This window comes from Nelumbo lutea, chromosome 1, assembly GCF_056320005.1.
Source record: "Nelumbo lutea isolate HS-2025 chromosome 1, American lotus-T2T, whole genome shotgun sequence".
Lineage (NCBI taxonomy): Eukaryota > Viridiplantae > Streptophyta > Magnoliopsida > Proteales > Nelumbonaceae > Nelumbo > Nelumbo lutea.
In genome coordinates, this window is record NC_142684.1 from 89694055 (window position 1) to 89715600 (window position 21546).

A 21546-nucleotide genomic window follows, 5' to 3' on the forward strand; every position below is an offset into this window, starting at 1 on the left:
AGTTTCAAAAAAAATATTCAATCAAATAATATTTTACAAAAGCATTTGTTCAATAAATTTGTAGAGCCCTCGATGGGGATTTACATTTAAAATTCAAAAGAATACATTGCAAATGTTTCAAAATATCGAAAATCTTTGAAATATTTGTTCATCTTTGTTCTTTCAAATCTTCAAACCAATAGATCTTCAAACGGTATATTTGTGCGGTGGCAACCTTCAAACGGCAAATCTAAGCGACAAAGTTAGAGAGAGAGAGAGAGAAATGGGGGGAGAGGGAGGGTGGTGGTGGTGTGGTGACAAGATCAAAGCTAGAGAGGGGTGGTGTGACGACAAGATATGAGTGAGAGAGATGGTTGTATGACGGCAAGATCAAAGAGAGAGAGAGGGTGGTGCAATGACTATCGACAATATTTGAGCGAGTGAGAGGGTGGTGCAGTGGCAGTGCTATGGCCGGAAGATTTGACAAGATAGGTAGAGAGGGGTGATTGGAAAAATGAGAATGATTGAGTGAGATAAAGAGAAAGAATTTTAGGAGAATAAATCTAACCCTAAATGACCCTTTTGCCCTAACTTGCCATTCAAGGGCAATTTGGTAATGAAAATTGTATTTATGCTAATGTGGACAACTTTTGTTAATAAACATTAATGGTGCTCTAATGGAAGGTGAGTTTTGGAAAACAAAAACCCATTGACATGGGGTTCCCAGGACGTTTTGAAAAGTTATGATGAGTTTAAGAGAAATGTCGAAAACTCATGGTGAGTTTTAGACAAATTCCCTTTCATCAAACATGGCCAAGGCTGTTCATGTGAAGCCCACCTCAAAAAGCTGGAAGCCGCTGCAACTTGGGCCATGTTAGCTCGAACCCAACCTGTTGGGTTGAAGTTGAGGTTGGGGCTGCAACTATGTCGTTTTGTCCATAATAATGCTATAACTAAATTAGTCTCCAACGTCAAATCTTTAATCTTTAAATCCAAAAAATAGAAACATTTGGTTAAAATAATAGAGAAATTAAACCAACCTGAAGCCAACCCAAAAATCTTTGAGTTGGGTTAGGGTTAGGATTGGGGTTCAGTAGCTCATATTGGACTAGGATTGACTTCTACTTGACCTAATCTAGTCTAACTTTCACCCCAATCAACCTTGCACGCACCCTACTCTATCCCTAGCCTTTAATCCCCTTCTAATGTGTGGGAAAAATTGTCAATAAGATGAATTAGAAGAGACCTGTAAAACACCATGCATGGGCTAGTACAAAAAAAAAAAAAGCTTAAGAATGAATCTAACTTTTAAAGAGTCTATTAATTATTGACAAAATACATAAAATGTTTGAAAATTAATTTATTCACATAAATAATTATTGAACAATCAAATTTTAATATTTAGATATTGATTTATTATTATTTGAAATTAATTATATATTAGTATTATCTGAGATTGATAATTATTACATGAAAGTTTCAGTAATTTAAAGACAATTATTTATTTTTAAAATTTCAAAAAATTAAATTTTAGCACTTTTCAGGTAATTTCAGAAGATTATTGATTTTGAAATAAAATTTTGGTAATAAAAATTATTTATTGATACTTTCAGATACATTGTTTTTTTTGACAATTGTTAAATATTAAATTGGAAATTTATTTGGAATTTTTAACAATATTTATTATTTCCATAACTAGTTAGAAAATTTAATATTTTTTGATAATTATTAAATTGGAAACTTTTAATAATGTAAATAATTAATTATTAGTAATTTACATTAGTTACGTTAGTAATTGTTAAATTGAAAAAATAGTTGGGAATTTTAATATTGAAAATTTATATTTGGTAATTAGTAATAATTTATATAATTATCGTATTCTACATTGGTTTTTGGTATTTATTGGGAATTTTTAATTTAGTGATTTCCATAAACTAATTATCATGGTTTTGGTAATTTAATTTATTGAAAGTTAATTTAAAAATTAAAATAACAGATTTTTTATATTTTTTAGTAATTAATCATTCATAAATTCATTTTTTTAAATTAACTTATTCATATCGATAAATTTTGAAAAATTTATTCATATCAATTCAGAAATTTATTCATAAATTTTTGAAAAGTAGTTTATTTATATCAATATTTGTACTAAGTATTTTTAAGATATTCAAAATTTTCTTTCTATTTTTTATTTCCTACTGTGCAAACAACAATAAATTATAAATAGATATTTTTATTAATTTAGTCTTAACATCCAATGCCAATGTGTTAATTGTTTGGTTGATAAAGTCTCTTGTAGGTTGTAGCACAGACTTAGTATCAAGTCTAGCTTGCATTAGGGTTGGAAGGCGGTAGGGGTTTGGGGATCATCCCCTGATTGTGTATCCCCATGGAGAAACAACTTTTAAGCCTTCCCTATATTTTAACCTCTACCAAAATAGAAAAATCCCTGATATCTTTCAAATTATCTGATTTTCCCATGCATCGCACATGGCCCGACTAGTGTATATATATGTGTGTGTTTAATTTTATATTATACATATAAATATTACATAAACACACATATATTATGCATAATATTTTAAACTTATATAAATTATTTTATATATTTTATGCCTATATTTATATCATATAAAATATTATATTATTAAATGTAATACAAAATTAAGGGAATATAATTTGATTTCTCTCGCAAGTATTTATAGATATTTTGAATGTATTATTATTCCAAACCTCTGCCCATAATACATCACCTCTTGAGTCACTCTTCCTAATTTTACAAATCTATCAAAATTTAATTAGGCCCAAGGTCCAGACGGGACTATATCCCTTGTCATAAGTGCCAAGCGCCCGGCCCATGATTATTCCTGCGAGTGGTTAATGGTATCGGATCGAATAGGAAGAGTTGACCCAAATTTCGATGGGTTTTCTTTGTAAGATCCAAACCCGAACCAACAACCGTATAATTCACAGCCGCTAATCTAGATGTACGGTCAAAGATTCTCAAATTGTAAAGTTGTTGAATGAGTATCAACTTGATCAGATTCGCTGCAAAGGGTGCGCACTGAGCATCGCAGCTGCCTTTGTTAGAGACTTGGTAAGGATGTGAACTTGTGGGCTCCACTACTTATTCCAATCAGACGATTATTTTACACTTTGAAGCGAGGATCACATCATGAACGAAGACAAAGAATAAGAAATACCGTGTCACTTATGTACGTTAACATTCCCGTTGTAGCCTTGCTTTGTCAGAGACCCACTCGCCCCCTAGTAGGGTTTCCGAATCAGAGGGAGAGACAGAGAGGGAAAGCGAAAGCAGTGATAGATACAAAAAAAAGAAGAGAGTGGCAAGGCCCAGGGGGAATTAGAAAAAGAGCTCAGGAGAAAAGATAGCTTATTCCTCTTCTTCTTCTTCTTCTCGATCAGCTTCAAGCCGGAACTCGAATCCTCTGTTTGTCGACGATGGGAAGGGGAAAATTCAAGGGCAAGCCTACGGGTCGAAGGCACTTCTCAACTCCTGAAGAGATGCGTAAGAAGCTATCTTTCCATCTCTGTAGCGTTTATTCTATCTCTTCTGTTTGTTTAACTTCTTCATTCGGTGAAGGGATTAGGGTTCTTGTATTTGATTCACTGTCAGATCGAGAGTGAATTCTTCACCGTGTTATGGAAACCTTAGAACAAATAGACGCCTCTACAGAAATTTGCTTTTATTCAAATTTATTGATAATTAGTCACCCGAAGCATGCGCCTATGAACTTTCTGAGATGTGAATTGGACTGCTTTTTGAACGGTTGAAGGAAGAGACAAGATTGGCTGACTAAGTTATAAAGTCATTGGACTACTTACTGTGGTTGTCGCGATTATTTTATTTTATTTTAGAAAGATGGTTCGGTGTACTAAGTGAATTTTACTGTACTTTCTTACGTAGAACTTGCCATAAAAGTTGAACTTTCTCATTATGTATGATGATTGGATTTGATATTTAGTTTATAAAAACAAATTATTGGTCATAAAAATTGTAAAAAAAACATGTTATGACTTTGTTATAAATTCTTCTGATTTGGTTGATCAATGACTAGTTTGTAAGTTCTTTTGTAGGAAATTTGACTTTTAAAGATCTAAAACCATTAGGAAATAGGAACTAGTGTAGGCTCTAGGCTGTGAAAGAATTTAACAATAGAAAAGCTGTAAACTAGAAGAACCCAGATGCTATGGATACCAAAACCAAAACTAGAATTCATAAAAAAAGGATACCAAACCTAAAGAATAAAGATTACTTTAAAAGTTTCTATGGAGAAGCTGCTTCCCTAATCGAGCAATGTCAATTCGCCTACAATCCTCAAAAAATTTCTTTTTTTTTTGTTTTTGGATCTATTATTACACACCAAATAGCAGAGTGAAAAAACTTTTCATAAATTATCTTCCAGAACACTCTTTATGATGTCCAGACTGAGAGAGATAAACTGCATAATTATGGTTTGCCCTTTCTGGAATTTTCAGTTTCTACTATTAAAACAATACTTAATAAGGGATTAGAGGCTCCATTAGGAAGGTTATACCCTAAGGCTATATTACATGGGTTTGAGTGCTGGTATGTGTCTAGGAGTTGTATCCATTTGACCTCAAAATCTTGGGATACAGGTTGTTGTCTAAAATTAGTCCATCAATCAATAATAATATATGGATGCATCATAACTTGATTATAATCTTTTATTTTCCAGTCATGCAAGTAAGGAATGTTTTTGTTGGAGTCAATCTATTGTTAATATCCAAAGGGAAGTAGCAACAACTGAAAAAGCAAATAAATCATCTTGTAACATAACAATTAAAGGTTTGCTCAAAAAACAAAAATATGATAACTGAAGGCCCAAAGCATATTGTATTTGTATATAGAAAATACACTTTTATAAGTGTTTTAATGGTTCGTCTGATTGAAAACTTGTGTTACAAAGAAAAGAAAGAGGAGAAAGAAAAAGAGGAGGAGAAGAGAAACAATTGTATAAACTGGAGAAAATGATCTCTTACACTATCTGACCTCAACTATATATAGATTAGCCAAGATTACAAAGGCTATTATGCCCCTACTTAAGTATGGGAGATGTGACTTAAAATAAAACAAAATGGGCAAAACACAATTCAATAAATAAGATGAAAAAGACTAACACTCCCCCTTAAGTCGGAGAGTATATGCCATTATAGACTTTATAGTCCCAACTTGTTACATACATTATCCACTCTTCCCAAACCTTTTGTAAACAAGATTGCTCACTGATTTCCTAAGCTCACAAGCTTTGTGCTTATCACTCCAACAAGAACTTTCTCTCTTACAAAAATGGCAGTCAACCTCTCTGTGCTTTGTCCTCTCTTTTTTTTTGATCAACGTGTGCTTTGTCCACTCATGAAAAACTGGGTTGCCTGGAGGGGCTTGGTACAAAGGTGGCTTATAGAATCAGGAATGCGAAATGTTTTACATCACATTAGCCATTTGAAGTAATGCAATTGAAGAAAAAAAAGAGATTGTGGGTTTTACATGCTTGAAAATGTTTTATATATTTGATTTTATTTTTAAATTTTAGTTTGAATACACTTTACATGTTATGTTTATGTATTTTAATTTTAGATAATAGGTTTTTTAAAACATTTATTTTAAAATTTTAGTTTACATTTTTTTATTAATATTGTGTTTAATATTTTTATTTTTTTTCAAAAGTTGGCATTTTTTTTTGTATTTTTCCGCCTTGCTTAAAAAAGACGTGTGCCTCGCCTTGCGCCTCAAGTGCAAATTGCCCCTTGCACTCATTTTGCGCCTTGCGCTTTTAAAACACTGATCCCGACCTCCACTAACTCACTATCACAACTAAACATAGGGCCACCACAGCTTCCTCGAACTCCACAACCTCCACCTTTGTTCCCAAGAACCTGGTCACATCAAGTTGTTCCCTCTGTTGTTGTTGAATTTTGAAATATGAGGTTAAGGGATGATAGACATTGAGTTCACTTGTGAGATTTTTCTTACTAGCATAGTACTCTTCAAGACTTTAATTTCCTTACTGCAAATTGAAATACTCTTGTTAGAGTTGGTATATCCTTGTGGTGTTGTCTTAGCCAGAGTAAAGTTTCTTAGCATGACGCCATATTTCCTTGGTTGTGTCTAAGAACATAAAGTTTACACTTATTTTGGGTTCCACACTATTCTATAACCATGCCATAATTTGAGCATCTTCTTGCTCCCAATCACTAATCACTAGAGATTCAGCTGATGGTTTTTCATCCTTCACATGTTTCACCTTCTTGGCTCTAAGGAAAACCTCCATCGATTTGGTCCATGGCACAAAATTCTCACCATTGAGTTTTCTCCTGTTGAGTTTAATTGATATCATCTGCACATCACTTGGACAAGAAGGATTGCAAATGGGATGGTTGACACATTAGCTAAATAGGGGCTCTATAGGCAGCAGTTGTTTTAGGCTATATTGTAATCTTTTGGGATAAGCTTATCAATTCTCTTTTTCTTGGGTGAAAGGTCATCCTCTACAATGTACCTTAATCTGTCTTTTTAATAAAATCAATTTCTTTTTATCAGCAACATAGAATTGATTCATTAGATTAAAAAAAGAGGTACAACAAAGATTCGTGGGCACAAAAACAAAGCCCACCCAGAAACTATTCCTTATTTACAGAATTGCCCAGAACATAGAGTGTCTTTGAGTTTCTTGCTTTGCCAGACCATCAGTCAAATTGTGTGCAGACCTCCTAATCCATCTTATTTGGATCATCATATCTTTAGAAATCTGCTTGAATCTCCTGAATTCTTTCTTCAACTCATGTACATGGGGTAAATAAAGAGCCTAGGTATCATATGCCCAAGGGCTGTTTCAGGCACTTCTTAAGACTACATGTCTGTACTCTGTAGATCAATTTGGAGTTAAAGTCCCATTATTTAAGTGAAAATTTTGGTTTCTTTCTGTAACAGCTGTTATAAGGTATCTGCTAACTTTTGACTCTTTTTTTCCATGATTTAAAATGTTGCAGTGGCAGGTACATCAGCTCGCCCTCGGACTTTTAAACAGGTACTTCTTTATGTTTATCTGAACAAGTAATGTCTAAAATTCTGTTTTTTTTTTTTTAATGAGTAATGTCTAAAATTCTTTGAACTATTATCTTTTTGAGAATTTTCTCTTTGATCAAGTATACACATATTATGTATAATTCAATTCTAATAGCATATTACAAGCTTCTTGCTTCTGGTCTCAACTACTAGATGATGCCTTTTTAGGTTATATTGCAACTATGTCTGTGTTCATGAAGCTGTAGTGTCACTTTTGTTTTCTCACTTGATAGCAACATTTTTTCCCAGGGTAATATTTTCAATTTTAATCAAATAAATTGTCCGAATACAAATATTTTCATTGATCTGTCATATATTTATGGACACTAAGACTTGGCTTTCTTACCTTTAGAATAACTCTTAACCATGAAAGGAAATCCTAATTAAAAAAAAAAACTCCTTAAGAGTCAACCTGTCAGCAACTGCTAAATTATCAGTAAAAATGGTCCTTACTTTCTCAAATCAAACCAGATTTGCAAGATTTTAGTCTTGTTGGAGAGGTGATTAAAAACATATCTAATAAACCCAAAATTAAGCTAAATTAGCAAATTCTGACACTTGAATCTTTTTCTGCAAGGAAAGAGATAGACCTACAACTTCAACTTCCCTACTGATAAAAAATACCCCTTCGACCTCCTAAAATTTAGCAAATCTCCAGCAACACTCTTGAACCAAGTGAGAATGAACTCTGGTGAGTAAGGGGTTATTCTTATCTTGTTCGGATTTTAATGAAATAATTTACTTAATTAGCTTACAGTTTTTTTTTTTTTTTAAAAAAAAAGAGTAAGAAGTTATTTGTAAACAACACAAGTGGTTGAATTGAATTGCCTATCATTTTGTCTTTAAGTGAATAAGCAATTAATAATGGGATGGGCTTCTTTATTTCTGAACAGCATGTTCAGTTACTACTTTACCCTGATGTATTTCATTATATGACCATTTTTTTCCAACAAAAGATAGACTGATGAGCAATTCATTTTAGTTGATTCAGCAGTTGTCAAATTGCTGATAAGACTACCATCTAACAACGAAAAAAGATAATATTATTTCCGAGTGAGCTCCACATAACATGGTATGGCTAGCCCTATAATACCAATCATTAGCAGCAAAGAAAAACTGTATGGGAAATTTTAAATTGAGTCTGCTTTGGTCCATGGGATCTTGGAATGGAATGCACTCAATTCCCCATTTATCCAAAAGCAGAAAAAATGCACTCAATTCCCCTGCATGATGCATCTATATTAGTAAATGATCTAAGGCTTGATACGATTTAGAAAATTGCAGAGCTACTTCCTTAGCATGCTTGAAAGGCTATTTTCATTTCTGGCTAATATTGTTATGATAACTTTGTATTCATTGGTGTACTGGTAGTGTTGATGCCTCTGTTTGATGTTAACTGTTCAAAAGGTAGTCCCAGGAGTCATTCTAATGGAAAAAAATTGTCCCATATTTCTAGTCTTTGTTTTTCTTGTTAATTTCCGTCTTTTTCTTGGTTTTCTTCTCTCTGCTTGTGTATAAAGAGATAAACCCTTTTGACATGCTCAGGAAGAAGCTGTTGAAGAGGAGGAAGAAGAATCTGAGGAGGAATCTGAAGAAGAATCTGAGGTCAGTACAATATTGCTCATCGTACCTTCCAGTTCTAGGAGACACTTTCCTCATGATTATCTTCTTTTATTGGCATGCATTACCTGCTTGTATTTAAATCGTTTCTCATTTTGGTACTCAATATTGGCAGAAGCGGAAAGGTACCCAGGGTCTTATTCAGATCGAGAACCCTAATTTGGCAAAACCAAAGACTTTAAAAGCTAGGGATGTTGATGTAAGTTTGGCAAAATTTCCTTTCATATTTTTTCTGTAGCCTACGACCTTAGTGAAAGATTTAATTGTGCTAAACATGGTATTCTAATTTTGCAGATTGAGAAAACAACTGAACTCTCAAGGCGTGAAAGGTTTGTTTAAGCTCATATGTTCTTATGGATTTAATTCATGAACCTCTTTCTGCCTTTGGTTATTTGTGAAATGCGATTCCTGATTATTCTTGTTCCTTGCATCTTAGGAGTTAGGAGATGTGGAGTATATTGCCTTTTTCAAAAAAAAAAAAAATCTTTTCATATTCAAATTTTGATATCCTTCTAGTCTTCAATTTGTTAATAACTTTGAAGTTTGTACAAAGAGCTTTAACCTTTATAGATTCAGAAAATTCTACCAAATCTACTAATGTATTGGGAGGAGTTTCATGGCACCTCTTTATCTTAACATAGTCTATTTCATGAAAAGGCATGCAGCCTTATAGCTGTTGCATTGTGACAAGTTGTTTTTAATTCCACATAATTTGCAATTCTTCAAGTGCATATACTGATGTGCAAATCATATGTATGCATACATCAAAGGAGGGTGAGAATTCATGATTGTTTGAATTTATAAAAATGAATGTAATTTGCAGAGCTGTTGGATTTTGTTGGTCTACAACACAGTATAACCCAGGCCCTTGTTTTTGGATTTTCAATTCTTTGTTGGGTTATCGAGTCATTTTGCTCTAAAGGAGGAAGAAAAGAAAATAAATAACCAAGGATTAAAATTGGTAAGAACCGATACAAGATACACTACGACTGGTCAATATCGGTGCGTATTTGCACTGTATCGACCGGTACATGCTGATACACATTGATATGTGCGCATCTCTTATTTAAAAAACGCTTTTGCAAAGATTTGAACTCAAGTCGTCATGCCTACACCACTGTGTGCCTAGCGTCTTGAGCCACTATGCCATCATGCAACTTGCAATATCAAGAAAAATAAAGTAAGATTTATTAACTTCATTGTTAACATGCAACCTAAACAAATAATATATGTTTATGTTAAAAAAAATAATATTAAAAATTAGTATTTTATAAACATTAATAAGTAAGCAATCTATCAAATTTACATTTATATCAAAAATTGTTTTTTACTTTCAATAAATTTATACAAATAAAAATATTAATAATAGAATAATTATTTTAGTACGTAAAATTCATAGATTTGTACATATATCTTCAAATTTTAATATATTTTTATAAATTATTCATTGATATTTTAATTTAGAATAAAAATAACATATTTATTATTTACAAAAATAAAAAAAATTGTTTACAAAATATTCAAGAATATAATATTAAATTGAATTTATCAAATCCACTAATTTAAATATATATAAAAAATGATGTGTTATTTCAGAAAATTTATAGAAATAAAAATGTTAATAATGGAAGCATTACTTTAGTAATTAAAAATTATGAATTTCATATGATATGTATCTTAGAAGTTTTAATAATTTTGATATATTTTCAGTTAAGATTAAAAGTAAAAATATGATAATAATATATGTATCTTAGAAAAACTATGAATTTCATATGATAATAATTTTGATATTATCAAACATTTCAAAATTTAATATTTAATTGACTTTTTTTTGTTAATGTTGAAAAGTAAAAATAGAAAATAATTTCTATAGTAATTAAAATATAATAATTACATATGTTTTGTGTCTTGGACTTACAAAATTTAACATAATAATGGTTTTGTGCATGTTTTATTTTGTAAAAACTATGTGATGAGTCTTGGACTCTTGATTGATAGATTATCAACAAAATTGTATGATATTTATGTCTCTTTTTATATTAATAATATATTTCTTTATCATTAAAATATACATTTTTATGTATTTGTACTTTATTTGTGGCAATTTTGACTTTTAAAGTTAGTGTAATTGATGTGTTTATGAAATTTGTATTATTTTCTTAGCGTGTCCATGTGTTTTCATATCTTTAGTCCGTATCCATGCGTTTCCAAGGCATATCTGTATCCGTATCCGTATCCAAATAGTCCAATACGATACGTCGATACCCGATACCAATACTTTGATCCTTGGAAGCAACATCTACCTTCACTTTTGTGAAAAGTAAAAGAACAAAAATGGGAAGAAAAGGAAAGAGAAGAGTGGAAACATCGAATGTACATGCTTTCCTATTGAACAACTTTCCTTCTTCAAGGACTTGTAATCTTCTATTATTCGAATTTTGAGAAATTTTTGTGGAAGGACCAAAGGAGATTCCAAGGTTTTGGGTGGACCGGTGGATATTTGGTATTTGTAGTGGTCTTTGGTTTTTACATGGACTATTAGAGAGGTCAGAGGTCAGATCAGCTAGGATGAACATATTACAAATAGGTGTCTGGCGTGACTAATCATTTTGCTAATTATCCGTTGGGAAGTTTATCAGAAATGCATCATCACATGTGATCTGTTGTTTACATTCACCATAGGCCAAGAGTTGTTTTTTTGATGAATGATAATAAATTTATTAATTCAGAAGCAAATTTAGAGTGAGTTCATACAACATCCCAGCAAGAGGCGTGAGCTGCAGCCCTTGAATCTTACAAGTAAACTAGGAAAGAAAAGCAAGAATCACAACTGAGCCCAAAATAATTCTTCCCTATTTACCCCTTGCTTAGCTAACACACCTGACAAAGTATTTGCTGATCTCCCCACCCATTGTACAGTGACCAACATATTCCTTGTCAACCAACTAAGTTTCTTCATTTCATTCTTGTAACGCCACATAGCCTCTTCAGGATTTTTCAACCAACCCACCACCACTTTGGAATTCCCCTTGATTATTAGGTGTTGTACCCCTAGCTGGTTTGCAAATTGCACCCCTTGTACAACAGTTAAAAGTTCTGCCTTGATGGAGTCCCCAATTCCCAAGGGACCTGAGTAGAGCAACAAAATCTCTCCCTTCTCATTTCTCAAAGCACCCCCCCCATTCCGGATAATCCTGGATTACCCATGCTACTTCAATCAAAGTTCAACTTTAGTGAGCCTTTGGATGGAGGAGACCAGCTTGTAATTGATTTGCCCTTTAAAGATGAACACCTTGCTACTGCTGACCAATTTCTCCAAAGGTCATTAAAGGAGAATTGATGAAAGATTTCCAAGATCTTCAGCCAAGGTATTGCCCTATTTAACACACAGTCTTCAAATCTTGACTGCTTCTTTCCTTTTCTTAAAAAATAATAATATTCCTTTTTTTCCAAAGAGTCCAAATCAAGGCAGCACGAGCACATCTCCACATAATTCTCCCTATTGTTGTAGGCCAATAAAAGGTAGAATGGTTGAAGAGCATGTGAACTTCTACTGGTAGACTCCAACTACCCCCAAACAACGAAAGTAGCCAAGCCCAAATGTCTGTAGAAAAGGGACAAGATATTAATAGGTGGTAACAATCCTCACCATGAGCTCTCTAGAGGATACACCAATTAGGGGAAATGCAGAGGAAAGGTCTTCTCTTTTGTAGGTTATCTAGAGTGTTTACTTTCCCATGGAATACTTCCCAACAAAATGCCTTAATTTTTTGGGGAATTGGCCTGCACCAAACTTCTTTTGACGGAAAGGGTTGGTGAGTAGAAAGTTGAGAGATGGACTTGAAGAAAGAAGCACCAGTGAAGGTTCCATTGGGTCTAGGAGTCCAAACCCTCTTATTTGGCTTGGAGGGATCCAAACAAACCTGATTAAGACAACCAAGCAAAATAGAAAGAGAATCAATTTCATCACCCCTAAGTCCTCTACGGAACCCAAAATCCCAAGTAGGATTTGAGGGTGTTCCCAAAGGTGAGACAAATTTTGAGACCACCTCTTTTTTGTACAAAGAAACAAAAAATAGCGAAGGGAACAAATCCTTTAAAGGTGTGTCTCCTACCCAAATATCCTCCCAAGAATGAACAGAGTTGCCAGAACAAACTTCATACCTGATAAAATTGAGAAATTGAGGAAGGGTGTTGTGAATAGCCTTCCAAGGTTCTGCTAGGTTAGCTTGCCTTGATACACTAGCATCCCATCCATTTCTGACCTCCCATGAATGCTTCCCACCACCTCATGCCACAATCTCTTTCTTTCCAATGACCATCGCCACAACCATTTCCCTAACAGAGCTTGATTTTTTCTAGTTACCCTCCCAAGTCCCAACCCCCCCTCTTCTTTACTTTTGCACACAATTTCCCAATTAACCAAGTGATCATTTTTTTCTTGTCCCGGCTCCCATAAGAAATCTCTCATCAACTTCTCCAGTTTCCTAGCTTCCCTAATTGGTATTCTAAAAACAGACAAAAAATAGGTAGGTAAGTTAGCCAAGGTAGCTCTTATTAGGGTAATTCTCCCTCCTAAAGAGATATAATTCCTCTTCCATGAGGCTAATCTCTTCTCAAACTTTTCTATTATTGGGGTCCAAAATCTACTCTCCCTAGGATTTGCCCCTAAAGGAAGCCCTAAATATGACATAAGCCAAGCATAGGTGGAACACTCAAGACACTCCGCAATAGCCTCAACCTCCCCTACCTCCAAATTTATACCCGCTGTGCAGCTTTTTTCCAAATTTATTCTCAAATTAGAAGGTGGGTGACGGGGACTTGGTGTCTCCCTATTCTCCAACCCCTAATGGCATCTTCACTGTTAGCCTTAGTAATGATCCTACTAATCACATCAGCTACTAAGGTAAAAAGGAAGGGTGAGAGTGGATCCCTTTGCCTGACACCCCTGCAAGCTGGAAAAAGTCCCTCACCATACCATTTACCAGAATAGAGTAGTGACAAATATTGATACACCAAAAAGTCCAACTACACCACTTGTCCCCAAATCCACAGTTTTGCATAACCTCTAATAGAAACTTCCAGTCCACCAAATCATAGGCCTTTTCAAGATCCAATTTACAAATGAAACCTCTCTTACTAGACCTTTTCATTTCCTCCACACACTAATTCGCAATTAAGATCTGATCTGTTATTTGTTGCCCTTGAATGAAAGCCCCCTGGGTTTCACTAATGATAGAAGGGAGGATTATTTTGATCCTCAACGAGAGCACTTTAGCCAGAACTTTATAGATGCTTGTCACCAGACTAATAGGCCTAAAATCTTTTCGGTGGTTGGCATTGTTCTTCTTAGGTATCAAGGCCAAAAAGGTGGCATTAATTCTAGGGCTTATAGTGTGATTGTTTGCAAATTCCTTAAAGACTTCAACTAAATCCTCTTTCAACACCTCCCAACAGACTTGATAAAAACCCATTGTAAAGCCATCTGGACCTGGAGCCTTGGATCTATCCATTAGAAAGACAACTTTCTTAATCTCTTCTTCCTCGAAATCCCTTTCCAGCCTCCTTGCCACTTCGTCATCAATTCTTGGCCAATCCACCCCTTCCACGACTGCTCTCTCACTCAAAGGTCTTCTATAAATCGATTTGAAATGGTCCACAAATTTTCTGGCTATGTCATCTTGGTTGGTAATCACCTCCTTTCCTATCTCCAGCTTGGTCACAAGATTCTTTCTTCGTCTCCCATTTTCCAAATCATGGAAGAATTTAGTGTTCCCATCGCCTTCCTTAACCCACTTGTGTCTAGATTTTTGTTTCCAACTGATTTCTTCCCTCAGTAACACCTCTTCCAAATCCTCTTTCAATTGTTTCCTTAACACTCTGTCCTCCTCGGTCAGCCCATTTTGAGATTCCCTTACATCCAAGTTCTCCATTCGAGAGATTAAGCACAATTTTTGCTCCTCAATTCTACCAAAATGATCTCTATTCCACTCTTTTATTTTGGCTCTCAACCTTTTTAATTTCTTATGAAACTTGATCCCCTTCCATTTTACCCCCCTCTCCTCCTTACCCCACCATTCCTTCACTTTTTTCACAAAATCTGGTTGGGTAAGCCACATATTTTCGAATCTAAAAGGTTTGGGTCCTATAGGAAAAAACTCAGTACCTATCTGGATAGGACAGTGATCGGAGGTGACCTTGGGTAACGCTTTAGCAACCAAGTTTTCCAAATTATCCTCCCAGGCAAGGTTAAATAAGAACCTGTCCAACTTTGAACACAAAGGGGTTTCTTGAAGGTTGGACCAAGTGTAACTGGCTTGCAGCAGTGGTATTTCCTTCAGTTCACATTCTTCAATAAAACCATTAAATTTCCTCATACTTCTTGTAATTATCTGTTGGGGATTAATGGTTTCATCAGAGAATCTATTGACATTAAAATCCCTGCCCAGGCACCAAGGGCCATCCCATAGCCCCTTGATTGCATATAGTTCCTCCCACATCTCATTCCTCTCTCTATAGGAATTAGGGCCATAAACATTGGTAAGACCCATACACACTCATTCTCTACATTCTTACACTTAATGGAAACTGAGAATCTGCCTATCAATTCTTCCACTACTTCCACCACATCCTCCCTCCACAGTGTTACGATCCCCCCCAAGGCTCTCCAAGAAGGAGACGAGCTCCAACCTAAACCTCTAGACCTCCAAAAACTCCTCACCCATCTCCCATCTAATTCCATCATTTTGGATTCTTGTGACAACACAATATCGGGTTTTTCCCTTCGGAGTAGGTCTTTGATCACCATTCTCTTTCTTGCACTCCCTAACCCTCTTACATTCCAGCTAATAATTTTCATTGAGACAAAATAGCAAAAATCCCATGAAAAGGCCATAACCTCCTCATTTTAGGCCCTTCCTCCTATCCCCTCTACCACTGAATTCTAAATCCTCCTCAATGTCTAAAATTAGCCTTTCCACTTCAGATCTTTTTTTCTTCTTTGTTCCTCCCCCCTCCCCCCCCTTTCCTAATACAACAATCACCCTTTTTCTTTTCTCCATCATTTCCAGCCAATGTCTGACGAAGAATTTTACCCTGCTCACACTTATTTTGGCTACATCTTTCTAAGAATCCTTCCTTTTTTTTTAGTTCCTCCATCATTGTACAAATCAACTCCCAAATTCTGTCCGCCTCCCCCTTACTACTTCCTTCCAACACCCACTTTCCTCCTTCCACTATCATCCTCTCTCTTGCATCAGAACCTCCTCGATGGGAAGCTGGAATATCTGTTACAAGCATAGTAGACAAGTCAGTACCTAAAAAAGAATTGACACCCATACCTGGTAGGACGGGGGTAGGACTAGAATCACTGGAATTGAATTGCTGACAGGTGACAAATGGTTTTAAGGCCTTTCCCCTTTTTGGACAAGTTGTGAAGTAGACATAGTGAAAGAATCACTTCCTGGTTCTTTGATCATGGTTCTTTGGAGATGGAGAATGAAACCCTATTAGCTTAGTTGTTTGGTTCTTTGTGAAGGGGTTTAATTACTAGAAATATATTAATGGATACTAAGCTCATTGGCTCATAAAATTAATGTTTTAAAAAACCTATTATCTAAAATTAAAATACATGAACATAACATGTAAAGCATATTCAAATGAAAATTTAAAAATAAAATCAAACATATAAAACATTTTCAAGCATGTAAAGTCCATAATCTCTCTCTCTTTTTTTTTTGATCAATAACACTTTCATTAATTCATCAAAGAAGATTTACAATAGGAAGACAAACACGCTTATCTTCCAAGAGCAACAAAGAATCTCAAGAAAAGGAAAAAAGAAAGAGAAAAGAAAGAAAACACACTAAAGTTACAGCTTGGCCCAAAAAAGTGAATCCCTTTTTGCCCCTTGTTTAGCTAAACCGTCAGCTAGGGAATTAGCCGATCTTTTAACCCAACGTATCTTAACCTCCATCTCCCGCACCAGCCACTTGAATTTCCTCCTCTCATTATTGTACTTCCATAAGCCATTGTGATCTTTAAGCAGCCACCCTATCACCACCTCTGAATCCCCTTCAATTAAGAGTTTGCTGATGTTCAACTCCTTAGCTTTTTGGACTCCTTCCATAACTGCAAAGATCTCAGTTCTAAGGGAGTCACCCACTCCAATTGGGCCTGAGAGCATGGCAGAAATGACCCCATTTTCATCCCTAAAAACACCTCCAATCCCCGATTGTCCCGGATTTCCCCTGCTACATCCATCAAAGTTTAATTTCACGAATCCACTAGGTGGAGGGGTCCAAGCCACACTCATTACTGACTTAGTTTGTGTGCAACTTGCAATTTCACCCCACTTCCTCAACATGTCATCCATAGTGTAATCTGTGAAAAGTTCCAAAGATTTCAGCCACTGTACCGCCCTAATATGAATAATAGCCCTCAGATCTGCTGCTCCTCTTTGAGCTTCTGAGAATATCCTCGAATTTCTTTCTTCCCAAAGTGTCCAACATACCGCAGCCCTTAGTCCTCTCCACATTGTCCTTCCCCTTTTTATCCGCCACCTGAAAAAAGAAGGGGAAAAAAGGCATTGCAAGTCTGATGGGGGGTTCCAACAACAACCAAATAGGGACAAAGCCCATTCCCAAATTGACCTCGCAAAAAGGCAAGACACCCATAATCTCTTTTTTTCCTCAATTGCATTACTTCAAGTAGCTAATGTGATGTAAAACATATTACATTCTTGATTCTATGATTTGCCTTTGTATCATGCCCCTTGAGACAATCCCAAACAAGTCCATGTTAGGGTCTTAAATTCTTAATTCTCACACAAAAATAACGATTTTATAATTTTAATTGCCTATTAAGAAGATATTTTATTGAGATGAATGAATAAACAACATTAGCAAATAGGGGGAAAGGTAAGGTAACCTGAATTTCATATTGACAAGCATGACAGCATGGGTTTGAGTCAAAGAGTGTTCACTTTGTTCAAACAAATACGAAATGTTTGGTCTGTATCCAGTTCATTTTTTTTCCAATTAAATGCCAAATGTTAGGTCTGTATCCAGTTCATCCCTCCCAAGACCTATATATCCTGAACCAACATTGGGTAATGGTCCTTAGATTTTACTATTGAGATTTTAAAATCTTCTAAAAACCAAGGTAGCACTAATAAGGCAAAATGTTTAACCCAGGGTATCACTAGACACTAGTACTTTGAGATTAACTGGCAGAGCTTTTCATGTTGATAGCCTAATTTGTTACATTGGTTGTACTGCAGTTGTTTAGAGTAAGAATTTCAATGCTGTATTTTTGTCCTATCTTGATGTTTTTTCTCATGTCATTTGCAGGGAGGAGATAGAGAAACAAAAAGCTCATGAGCGATACATGAGGCTGCAGGAGCAAGGGAAAACAGAACAAGCAAGAAAAGATTTAGGTAAACTCTGAAAAGTAATGGTTATTTTTTCTCTTCTTTGTTTTAGTTCCATATATCTAATTGCTAAATGGTTAATACCGACTCATGAACCTTTTTTGTTTTGAAAACTCCTCATGAACTTATTTTGCTACATGAAAAAGTGCATAGTAGGTAATTCTGGAAGTTGCCTTGCCTAATGATGCAGGTAACTTAGTTAATATTTTCTAGGATGGCATACCTGGACGTCGTGTAGTATAGAGCCCATCTGGTTCTTAATGTTCTTAAAATAGTATGGGAATTACCCTCCCAGACATATATTTATAGGGTTGGTATGCTTATGGTGTTATCAAAGCAGAGCAAAGCAATGTTTTAAAAAACGACCACAAAACCGCTTTTCCCTTTGGGTGGTGGGTCAGCGGTTCAACCCTCTGGGTCAAACGAGTCAACCTGTGATGTCATAAATCAAATAATAGAAACAAAAATTGGTAGTAGTCTAGGTAACCCAGGCCGTCCGGAATTGGGCGAGTTTTCAGAAATGCCAAGGACCAGATTGTAGCTTTATTTTCTGGTCCTATTGGCGTGGGAGACTCAGTTAATGCAGAAGTCCAAGCTGTGCTACAAGGAGCAGAGAGTGTGAAGGAATTGGCTATGGAACATTTGATAATTGAAGGCGACTCTAAACTGGTTATTGAGTGGCTGCTGGAGACTGTAGTCTGGTCCTTGTAGCTTTATTTTCTGGTCTTATTGGCGTGGGAGACTCAGTTAGTGCAGAAGTCCAAGCTGTGCTACGAGGAGAAGAGATTGTGAAGGAATTGGCTGTGGAGCATTTGATAGTTGAAGGCGACTCTAAACTGGTTATTGTGTGGTTGAATGAGCTGGAGACTGTAGCCTGGTCCTATAGGGGGGGCTTTGAGAAGATTCAAATGGTTAACTACAAATATAACAGTTAGAGTTCAATGGGAAAGAAGATCGGCAAATGGGTTGGCAGATTTTTTAGCCAAACAAGGGGTCCATAGGAATAAGCATTTTTGGGCTCAATTGTAAGCTTTGTGGTATAGTTTAGAGGCTGGACTTCACGCCTCATTGTGGGGAATTTATTCTATGTATCCTTTGATTTTAATTAATAAAATTGGTATTACTTATAAAAATCAATAACAAAAATATAGGAAGACCGAAAACCGAATTAAGGCAAGACTGGAATAACCAAACTAAATTTCTTATTTATTTATTTTGGTTAAAACAGGATTTCAATATATTGAATGTATTAATATATTATATGCATAATATTATGGGAAAATCTATGATGCGGGAAAGACATGGTATGGGAAGAGTTTTGACCAATCAAAATCCACCCATGAATTTTGATAAATAACACTTGATTGGCTACCACGTTTATGATTCCAGTTGGCTGGTCAGAAGTTTTTCAGATATCGTATCTTTTCCATATTATAGTCAGACCCATAATATTATATATAACATGTATTAATTCAGATTTCCGGTTAACTGAATTTTCAAATCTGAAAACTGAAACAAAAAACTGAAATACCGTGAAACTGAATTAACCCGAAATTCCCTAAAACCAAAATAACCGAATAAAAAAACAAAACTGAAAATTTTGGTTCGATTTTTCGTTTTTAACTGAATAATGCTCACCCATAGGCATGTCTCTTATATTATATATTCATCATTTAAACAAAAAATGTGATAAATAAGAAATATTGTTATTAATGAAGTGGCTAAAAATACAAAAAAAAAAGAGAGAAAAAAAGGAAATGATGAATATACTTCCCCCCAAAGGAAACAATGGAAAAGGAGAACTAATGTCTCGCTTGTGACCCACTGAGTTGCTGACCAGGTAAAGCGGTACAATGGTTCTTCAACAGGCCAGGTCATTGGGTTGTTGAACGAGTCCACATTTTTTGCATGTGGACAGTTTGGGGGCTAAGTGGACCAGAAAAGCTGGCCAGGTGACAGGTCAATTGGTTAAGCAAGCGTAGATTAAGAAAGTGGAATTGAGGAAATCTGTGTATTGTAATAAATGTTTGTTAGGCAACCTTGGACTGACTGGAATAGAAGGTATAGGTCGAAATGGAAGAAGTTTTCCAGGATGGATGCCTTTGAACTTGAAAATCTCAAGGAAGAGGGTCTTTGCTGTATTATAAAACCTAAAGCTAAAGGTCAAGGAAATCCAATGGTCGTTTCACTTGGTCATCAAGTCCTGAAAATGGTAATTTGTCAATTGTAAACATCAAGGATGTTAAAGTGATCCTTTTCCATCCAAATTCTCATATTTTATGCATGCCAGCATGATTTTCACTTGATTCATTCAAGTCCTGGAAATTAGCCTTGATCCTTTTCCACACAAAGTACCCATGTTTTAGGCTTACAAAAGTGATTTTAACATAAAATGTGTTATTATTGTGCGTTTGTGGTGCAATTTATCTTTTTTGCTTTCCTGCATTGTTGTCGCATATCTTTATTGACCAACAAAATTTCTGGTCTACAGGTGGTCTGAAGGTTTATATCTATGCAAGACTGATTAGTATCTCGTCTCTTTAGCAGTTTGTTTATTTTACACATCTCATCATTTTGATTTTGTGTTGACCTTGCAGAGCGTTTAGCCCTGATACGCCAACAGCGAGCAGATGCAGCTAAGAAGAGGGAAGAAGAGAAGGCTGGTATGGCCCCATTTCATTGCACCAACTATTTTTAAACTTGAAAGATCCTATATGATGCTTTCGAGCTAACATGATTCCTTGATTCACAGCCAAAGAACAAAAGAAGGCTGAAGCTCGCAAGTGACCCATTTCATGCCAGTAAAAGTTCAGTGGAATAAGTTCACCTGCTACAAAAATGCACTCTTTATGGTTGTCAAATTAACTATTTGTTAACTTCTTATTGAAGTAATTACCGTGTCAGCATTTGTGATAACTTGATATTCAACCTTGTTATAGCCCATAAAAAATGCTTGACCTTGTTACTGTGTTGTTATCTTAAGTACAGATAGAATTCCAATTTTATGATGTCGTGGGCTTCTTTCTTATCTTAAAATGAGATGCTTAGAGTGCTGTGTATAGAAAAGAAATATCTAGCTTAGCATGCCAATATGGATCGGCTGGAAACTGGAATTACGTAAACCAGGCATTTGGTACGATGACGATCCTGATTGAATGAAGAAGCCCATAGGGGACTCAATGCATTATCGGTGATATGTGGAATCTTGACATGGTTTTGAACGATTCCATAGCATCGAAACCTCCATGATGAACACACTGCCAATGGAAAGTGAAACCAGAGAGAGAGAGAGAGAGCCTTTTGCCCATTTGTTCACTGGGAGGTGTTTAGTTGGGAGTTGGAACGTGAAACTCCGAAAGACTTGAAAAACCGTCAGTTGGGAAATGTTGGACAACTTAGGCCCTGTTTG

The 21546-nt window shown here is 35.4% G+C and overlaps 1 protein-coding gene across 1 annotated transcript; it reads left to right on the top strand.

The window, feature by feature from the left end:
* Positions 1–3196: 3196 nt before the first annotated feature.
* LOC148876036 (uncharacterized) lies at positions 3197–21145 on the top strand. The gene is made up of 8 exons (XM_088965949.1): positions 3197–3508; positions 7012–7049; positions 8633–8692; positions 8823–8906; positions 9002–9036; positions 18058–18143; positions 20735–20800; positions 20890–21145. Exons 1-8 carry the CDS (start codon positions 3442–3444, stop codon positions 20922–20924), a joined length of 471 nt encoding a protein of 156 aa, XP_088822075.1. The 5' UTR covers positions 3197–3441; the 3' UTR covers positions 20925–21145.
* Positions 21146–21546: the final 401 nt, after the last annotated feature.